Source organism: Arachis hypogaea, chromosome 1, assembly GCF_003086295.3.
Source record: "Arachis hypogaea cultivar Tifrunner chromosome 1, arahy.Tifrunner.gnm2.J5K5, whole genome shotgun sequence".
NCBI lineage: Eukaryota > Viridiplantae > Streptophyta > Magnoliopsida > Fabales > Fabaceae > Arachis > Arachis hypogaea.
In genome coordinates this window covers 47,327,701-47,337,637 of record NC_092036.1, presented here as the reverse complement: position 1 = coordinate 47,337,637, position 9,937 = coordinate 47,327,701, and the positions used below count along the sequence as shown (strand labels likewise).

The following is a 9,937-nucleotide window of genomic DNA, read 5'->3' as shown; positions in this document are numbered from 1 at the left end:
GTCTCATAATCTTAATGCTTTACAACTTGCAATTCAAAGAAATCATAAGGACATGTTAGCTTTTACAAACTGAATTGCGAATATTAATTAGCTCTTTACTTTTTCTTTGACACTTCAACTGGATATTTTCGTGTCTTTAAACATGTGGAATGTTTATCTCATGTATGCCTGGCCTATATACTTTTAAATATTTTCCATTTATTGAAGGAATTCTTCTTCCTGTTCCGATTTCAATAATCTTATAGGCATTTCCAGGGTAAACCTTGTCAACTACATAAGGTCCTTCCCAAGTTGGAGACCACTTACCAAAAGTTTTCGACTTTCTTTCTATAGGCAAGATTGTTTTTCACACTAAATCTCCAACTGCAAATGTCTTTGCTTTAACACGGCAGTTGTATGATTTTGACATAATCTCTTTTTGTCGAATCACCCGCTCTAAAGCTCTTAACCTTTCGTCATCTAGTTCATTAAGCTCATCATACAAAGAATTCCAATAATCTACTACTGGTATTTCATCTTGTCTAGCCACCCTTATACTTTGCAGATTAATATTAATTGGCAATACTGCATCATGACCGTAAACTAACTTATACGGGGTGGTTCTAGTAGATCCTCTCGGAGAATTTCGGTATGCCCAAAGAACTTGACTGAGAGTTTGGTGCCAATTTCTTGGCTGCCTTCCAATGTGTTTTTTAATTAATGCAATCAGAATTTTATTCGCGGCCTCCACTTGTCCATTGGCTTGGACATAATATGGTGTAGAGGAAAGCATTTTTATATCCCTAGATTTGGCATATTCCATGACCTTTTTCCCAATAGACATGGTGTAACAACCACCCCTTCTAGAAACAAAAATTAAATTCGAAATTCGAAAGTCAGTTGGGAGCTGGGCTTAGAATTTTGAATTTATGGATAGGAATCTAGTAACCGCCTTCCGTTTGAATTTAAAATTATCCCAACCACCCTATCACCAAATGTATATAAATAGGGGTGCACCTATAGGTAGAAAATCACTTCTCTCAAACACTAATCCTCTCCTTCTCTCTCTACGAAAATATATTCTGTGTGCAAACACAAGGAACACAAGAGGCAAGCTCATAGGCAACAAGGAAGCGTTAGAAAAAGTGTAGGGAATTATGCATTTCTTACTTATGTTGGCATGTAGTATGCTCTAGTTTATTTTCCTTCCATCCATGCATGATTACTATCTTTTCATGTGTTACATGGCATTAATACCTTGTTCTCATCCCTTATCCATGTTGACCATGTTCATCTATTCTATCATTCATGACCTCTTGATTCATTAGTACATACCTTTTTACCATGCTTAATTACTTGATATATCCTAATTTTTACCTTGTGCAATTACATGACTTTTTCATATCATTATAAATATTCCTGATTTTATATTTTATTTAATTATTTAATATACCATAATTCTACCGTATGCATTTACATGGCTTTTCATACCATTAACGTTCCTTTAATTTTGAGAGTACATGCCTTTCTACCATATTTTATTATTTAATGTACCATGATCCTACCATATGCACTTACATGGCTTTCCATCATTAACGTTTCCTTAATGTTAAGAGTACATACCTTCCTACCATGTTGTATCTAATTATTTAACATTCCCTAATTTTATTATGTGCCCTTACATGACCTTTGATTACCGTTACATTATTATTATTCCTTTAATATTGAGAGTACATGCTCCTTTTTGTGTCTTGTTCAAGGAACCCTATTTTATTATATGCAACTAAATGACCCCTTATATCATTATGTTATTATTGCTCCTTTAATTTAAAAATCAAGGGTACATGCTTCTTATAATATCTAATCCAAGTATTTCAAATACTCCCTTTCTTATTATATGCACTTAGATTATATTTTATACAGTATATCATTAACATCTTCTTAGGGTCAAGAGTACATGTTTCCTTATAATTATTTTATTTCAACTAATTAATATCCCCCACTTTATTACATGAAATTATATTGACTTTTATACCATTAGATAAATATTAATATTTCCTTGAGTTAAAAAGTACATGCTCTCTTATAACTATTTTATTCAACTATTTAAAATATCCTATTTTTTATAAGGTACATTTATTTTATATTATTAATATCCCTGTAGGGACGAGAGTACTTGCTTTCGTATAAAATCTTATTCAAACATGCTTATTTTATCATGATACATGTCTCTCCTCTTGCATGATCCATTCTTGTATATGCCTAAATAACCCTACTTGTTAAAGAACTGAGGGAATGATTCTTCGGTAAGGGAAGGTGACCCCCAAAGACAAGATAATCGAGATGATCCTTCGGTAAGGGAAGGTGATCGAATCGAGATGATCCTTCGGTAAGGGAAGGTGATCGGCAAACCTTTGGGAACCTTCGGTAAGGGAAGGGAACTCCCATCAATTTTATATAATAAGATATCTTTGTTGATATAACTCTTTTCTTGTGTATGTCTAAATAACCTTGATTGTAAATTGAACTGAGGGAATGATCCTTCGGTAAGGGAAGGTGACCCCCAAAGACAAGATATTGAGATGATCCCTCGGTAAGGGAGGGTGATCGATCGAGATGATCCTTCGGTAAGGGAAGGTGATCGCCAAGACATTCGAGATAAGAATCTTCTGTAAGGGAAGGGGACTCTCATTTATACCGGTTTGAGCTCAATACCTTCCATAAAAGTTAAAAGTTAAGAAAGAAGAAAGCATGAATGAAAGTTTGATTTTTAATTTCTTTTCAGATTTATGTATGATTATGTTGATGCTACTTAGGATTTTATCCTCCTATTTTTCCTATATGCTTTCTCTTCTTGCACACATGTTCTACAAGAAAGATGCATATTATATGCCATATCATACGCCTCTTTTTAAAAATCCCGCACGTGGGCTGAAGATGGATATGGAGGTGTTGCATAGCACTCCTACTAAGACGTTAGGTTCTCACTCCCTTTTTTTTCCATACTATCTCCAGAGGAACATGGCACAACGGAATCGGATCTTCATTGCACGAAAAATTGTTGGAGAAAGATTGCTAGTACCTCGATTTGCGAAGAACTGAAGGGTTCGGGCCAAGGATAGGACATGACACAAGGATGGAAGTTTCTTCGATGAAATTAGTTAGGATGCATTAGTTTCTTTTTCGTCATAGTTACCTTTAAGCACTATCCCCTTTAGGACCGTATTCATGGGAATTCTTTTATGTTTGCTTGAACCTCTTTGAGTTTTGTTCAATTTCATCCTTTTAGTACTACTCGATTTTCACCTAAAGTTTCGCACGTATTTTCCTTCTCTTCTTACCTAACGATTTAGTTATCTGCTTTTTTTCATATTAAGTGTGACACCCTACTTAAAGGCCTTTAAAGGTAGAATATTAATTTAGGGTGTTACATTATTGGTATCAGAGCAGAGTCGATCCTAGAAATCCTGTCTTAGAAGGTACGACTGATAAAACTTCTACCTATGGTTACCCATGAACAGGAAACCTATGGCAAGCCAAAGAAGCCCACCAGTCAGAAGATCGAATCGAGGGTAAGTGCACAATTAATGAAGTTCCTTTAACTATTCTTTACGATACTGGTGCTTCTCATCCATTTATATCTCTCTCTGCTAAGATTAGAATCAGTTTACCCATGACCAAACTACCATATGTCCTACTAGTGACTACCCCAGCCGGTAAGAGTGTCAAAAATCAGCAAGTTTGTCAGGGGACTTGCATCCTCATTTCAGATAGGTCATACCTTGCTGACCTAGTGTGCCTCCCTTTAGTAGGACTAGACATCATCCTAGGAATGGATTGGCTCAACAAAAACCGAGTCTTGTTAGATTGTTTTGAGAGAAAAGTCATCTTTCCTTCTCCATCCATACATGACACAAGTGACCTTCCAAGATCCTCCAAAGGTACAAGTACGAGACAAGAATGTGCCTTGCTAAATTCGGTAAAAGCATATCCCAATCAGGAGTTGTGTGAGATACCAGTAGTACGAGACTTTTCAGATATCTTTCCCGAAGATATACCCTCTTTTCCCCAACACGGGAAGTCGAGTTCTCCAAAGAATTGGTGCCTGGTATAGGGCCAATCTCCATAGCCCCTTACCGGATGGCTTCGTTGGAGCTCACTGAACTAAAGAACCAACTAGAAGAACTGCTGCAAAAGGGATTCATCAGACCAAGCGTCTTTCCCTGTGGAGCTCCAGTATTGTTCAAAAATGATGGTAGTATGCGTCTCTGCGTAGACTATAGACAACTCAACAAAATCACAGTGAAGAACAAGTATCCCCTCCTAAGAATAGATGACTTAATGGACCAACTACAAGGTGCAACGGTGTTTTCCAAAAAAATGACCTGAGATCAGGGTATCATCAAATAAGGGTAAAAGAAGAAGACATTCCGAAGATGGCTTTTCGAACGAAGTTTATAGTAATGTCTTTTGGGTTGCGTACTAATGCAATGCAAGAAGGTAGTGGCGTATGCGTCAAGGCAACTAAAGACCCACGAAGCCAACTATCCAACTCATGACCTTGAACTAGCCGCAATAGTAATTTCACTGAAGACATGGAGACACCATTTGTACGGAGTTGGGTTTCAAGTATTCTCCGACCATAAGAGCTTAAAGTACCTGTTCGACCAGAAGGAACTCAACATGCGACAAGGGAGGTGGATGGAGTTTCTTAAAGACTACGACTTTGTTCTAAACTACCATCCGGGAAAGGCTAACTTGGTGGCTGACGCTCCAAGTCGGAAGGTACTCAAGGCATCATGGTTGATGATAAAAGAGGCAGAGTTGATAAAGAATTTTAGAGACATGAACTTACAAGTCACCCTCGCTCCCGAAAGCATACGTTTGAGACACCTAATAGTGACAAGTCAATTCAAGGAACAAATAACTAAGGCACAGAGCTCCGACCCCGACTTTCAAGAAACCATGCGCCTTGTCAAGGAAGAAAAATGGAAAGGCTTCACCAAAGGAGAGGACAAGGTATGGAGATACCAAGGTCGAATCTGTGTCCCAAGAGAAGGCGATCTTTAAAACAAGATTGTGGAAGAAGCCCATAAAGGAGACTTTACCATTCACCCTGGCATGACAAAGATGTACCATGATTTGAAGAAGATGTTCTGGTGGCCAGGAATGAAAAAGGATTTGGCTACGGTCGTGAATAAATGTCTGGTTTATCAGAAGGTAAAAATCGAGCACCAGAAACCATCGGGGGTATTGTAACCCCTTGGCATCCCAGAATGGAAGTGGGAGAACATATTGATGGATTTCGTCATGGGACTACCTCATACTCAAGCAAGACGTGACGCCATATGGGTCATTGTGGACCGGCTTACCAAGACTGCCCATTTTCTACTAATCAAGGCGACCGACTCGTTAGAAAGACTAGCCACACTATATATCAAAGAGATCGTGGGGTTACACGGGGTACCATCAACGATAGTCTCGGACAGAGACCCCGGATTTACCTCCATGTTTTGGAATGTATTGCAGAAGGCGTTCGGGACAAAATTGTGTTTAAGCACGTCATACCACCCGCAAACAGATGGACAAATGGAAATGACCATCCAGTCATTGGAAGATATGTTACGAGCTTGTGTCCTAGACAGACTAGGAGATTGGAAAAATCACTTACCACTGATCGAGTTTGCTTATAACAACAGTTACCATAGTAGCATCGGGATGGCACCATATGAGGCACTTTACGGGCAAAAGTGCCAATCTCCTTTATGCTGGTATGGACCAGAAGAGAAAGGCAACTTAGGACCCGAATTAGTAAGACAGACCACAGAAGATATCAAAAGGATAAGGGAAAGAATACGTACCGCCCAAAGTCGAAAAAAGAGTTATGCAGAGCAACGAAGAAAACCCCTCGAATTTCAGGAGGGCGATCACGTGTTTCAAAAAAAAAATCACCCCTACCACCAGGGTAGGAATGGCCCTTAAGGTACGGAAACTAAGCCCCCGGTACCTGGGCTTATTCCAAATCCTCCGGCGTATAGGAAAGTCGACATACCAACTCGCCCTACCACCGAATCTATCGAGACTACACCACGTGTTCTATATGTCCCAGCTCCAAAAATACCAGCACGATCCAAGCCATGTGTTGCAGCAAGAGGATGTAACACTCAAAGACGACTTGACCTTTGAACAACCAGCCATGAAGATTGTAGACAGAAGCATGAAGCAACTAAGGAGCAAGACGATATGACTGGTAAAAGTGGCATGGGGTAGTGGCAACTCAAGGGACTACACATGGGAAAAAGATGCTGACATAAGACAGAAGTCCCGGAATTGTTTAAAGGTAACGATCATGGTGAAGATTTCCTTTCCAACAGTAGGAGATTACAATAAGACCCCTAAGTTATTTAACAATCCTCATCGACCAATTTCGAACATGGAATTTGGGGACAAATTCTTTTTTTTACGGGGGTGATAATGTAACAACCACCCCTTCTAGAAACAAAAATTAAATTCGAAATTCGAAAGTCAGTTGGGAGCTGGGCTTAGAATTTTGAATTTATGGATAGGAATCTAGTAACCGCCTTCCGTTTGAATTTAAAATTATCCCAACCACCCTATCACCAAATGTATATAAATAGGGGTGCACCTATAGGTAGAAAATCACTTCTCTCAAACACTAATCCTCTCCTTCTCTCTACAAAAATATATTCTGTGTGCAAACACAAGAGGCAAGCTCATAGGCAACAAGGAAGCGTTAGAAAAAGTGTAGGGAATTATGCCTTTCTTACTTATGTTGGCATGTAGTATGCTCTAGTTTATTTCCTTCCATCCATGCATGATTACTATCTTTTCATGTGTTACATGGCATTAATACCTTGTTCTCATCCCTTATCCATGTTGACCATGTTCATCTATTCTATCATTCATGACCTCTTGATTCATTAGTACATACCTTTTTACCATGCTTAATTACTTGATATATCCTAATTTTTACCTTGTGCAATTACATGACTTTTCATATCATTATAAATGTTCCTGAGTTTATATTTTATTTAATTATTTAATATACCATAATTCTACCATATGCATTTACATGGCTTTTCATACCATTAACGTTCCTTTAATTTTGAGAGTACATGCCTTTCTACCATATTTTATTATTTAATGTACCATGATCCTACCATATGCACTTACATGGCTTTCCATCATTAACGTTTCCTTAATGTTAAGAGTACATACCTTCCTACCATGTTGTATCTAATTATTTAACATTCCCTAATTTTATTATGTGCCCTTACATGACCTTTGATTACCGTTACATTATTATTATTCTTTTAATATTGAGAGTACATGCTCCTTTTTGTGTCTTGTTCAAGGAACCCTATTTTATTATATGCAACTAAATGACCCCTTATATCATTATGTTATTATTGCTCCTTTAATTTAAAAATCAAGGGTACATGCTTCTTATAATATCTAATCCAAGTATTTCAAATACTCCCTTTTTTATTATATGCACTTAGATTATATTTTATACAGTATATCATTAACATCTTCTTAGGGTCAAGAGTACATGTTTCCTTATAATTATTTTATTTCAACTAATTAATATCCCCCACCTTATTACATGAAATTATATTGACTTTTATACCATTAGATTAATATTAATATTTCCTTGAGTTAAAAAGTACATGCTCTCTTATAACTATTTTATTCAACTATTTAAAATATCCTATTTTTTATAAGGTACATTTATTTTATATTATTAATATCCCTGTAGGGACGAGAGTACCTATTTTCGTATAAAATCTTATTCAAACATGCTTATTTTATCATGATACATGTCTCTCCTCTTGCATGATCCATTCTTGTATATGCCTAAATAACCCTACTTGTTAAAGAACTGAGGGAATGATCCTTCGGTAAGGGAAGGTGACCCCCAAAGACAAGATAATCGAGATGATCCTTCGGTAAGGGAAGGTGATCGAATCGAGATGATCCTTCGGTAAGGAAAGGTGATCGGCAAACCTTTGGGAACCTTCGGTAAGGGAATGGAACTCCCATCAATTTTATATAATAAGATATCTTTGTTGATATAACTCTTTTCTTGTGTATGTCTAAATAACCTTGATTGTAAATTGAACTGAGGGAATGATCCTTCGGTAAGGGAAGGTGACCCCCAAAGACAAGATATCGAGATGATCCCTCGGTAAGGGAGGGTGATCGATCGAGATGATCCTTCGGTAAGGGAAGGTGATCGCCAAGACATTCGAGATAAGAACCTTCGGTAAGGGAAGGGGACTCTCATTTATACCGGTTTGAGCTCAATACCTTCCATAAAAGTTAAAAGTTAAGAAAGAAGAAAGCATGAATGAAAGTTTGATTTTTAATTTCTTTTCAGATTTATGTATGATTATGTTGATGCTACTTAGGATGTTATCCTCCTATTTTTCCTATATGCTTTCTCTTCTTGCACACATGTTCTACAAGAAAGATGCATATTACATGCCATATCATACGCCTCTTTTTAAAAATCCCGCACGTGGGCTGGAGATGGATATGGAGGTGTTGCATAGCACTCCTACTGAGACATTAGGTTCTCACTCCCTTTTTTTTCCATACTATCTCCAGAGGAACATGGCACAACGGAATCGGATCTTCATTGCACGAAAAATTGTTGGAGAAAGATTGCTAGTACCTCGATTTGCAAAGAACTGAAGGGTTCGGGCCAAGGATAGGACATGACACAAGGATGGAAGTTTCTTCGATGAAATTAGTTAGGATGCATTAGTTTCTTTTTCGTCATAGTTACCTTTAAGCACTATCCCCTTTAGGACCGTATTCATGGGAATTCTTTTATGTTTGCTTGAACCTCTTTGAGTTTTGTTCAATTTCATTCTTTTAGTACTACTCGATTTCCACCCAAAGTTTCGCACATATTTTCCTTCTCTTCTTACCTAACGATTTAGTTATCTGCTTTTTTTCATATTAAGTGTGACACCCTACTTAAAGGCCTTTAAAGGTAGAATATTAATTTAGGGTGTTACACATGGTTCCTTGATCAGTGGTAATAAACTGAGGAATTCCAAACCTATGCACAATATGCTCCTCAATAAAATCTATTATTTCATTGTGAGTCACCTCCCTTAGAGGGATAGCCTCTACCCATTTAGAGAAATAATCCACACCAACCAAAATGAACTTATGACCTTTAGAAGACGGTGGGTGAATCTGTCCAATAAGATCTAGAGCCCAACCTCTAAATGGCCATGGCTTAATTATAACATGCAGTTCTGACGCTGGAATATGTTGAAGGCTTCCATGTTTTTGGCATTCTTCACAGGACCTGGCATAGTTTATACAATCTCTTTGAATAGTTGGCCAATACAATCTTCTCCTATTTATCACCCATTTCATTTTTTTCCCTGCTTGATGGGCGCCACAAATCCCCTCATGCACTTCAGCAAGAGCCAAGTACGCTTCTTTTTCTCCCAAACATGTCAAGAGGTTTCCATCAACAGATTTCTTAAACAAGACATTACTTATTAGAACATAACTTTGAGCCCTATATTTAAGTTTTCTATCGACACTAAGACTTGGATTTTTTAAATATTCTACAATTGGTACTCTCCAATCTTCTGGGTCTAGTTTTTCTAATGACAACACTTTTCTTTCTCTCAAAGGCATAAATATGTCCTTTATCCTTACCAATTTTTCTAGTGTTGAGGGCTTGATCTTATATCTTGAAGCAATTTGAGCTAATTCATTTGCTTCTTGATTTAACTCCCTTGGAACATGCCTTACCATGATACTATCATATTTACTCAACAACTCTGTAGCCACATTGAAATACTTTCTCAAATTTTCACTAACACACCTATATTCAAGTGATACTTGACGGACTACAAGCTGTGAATCTCCAAAAATTTCTACATTTTTAACTCCTCTTTCTAATAAT

The 9,937-nt window shown here is 37.4% G+C and overlaps 1 protein-coding gene across 1 annotated transcript; it reads right to left on the bottom strand.

The window, feature by feature from the left end:
• Positions 1–346: 346 nt before the first annotated feature.
• On the bottom strand, positions 347–823 carry LOC112721965 (uncharacterized). The gene has a single exon (XM_025772986.1). It carries the CDS (start codon positions 821–823, stop codon positions 347–349), a length of 477 nt encoding a protein of 158 aa, XP_025628771.1.
• Positions 824–9,937: the final 9,114 nt, after the last annotated feature.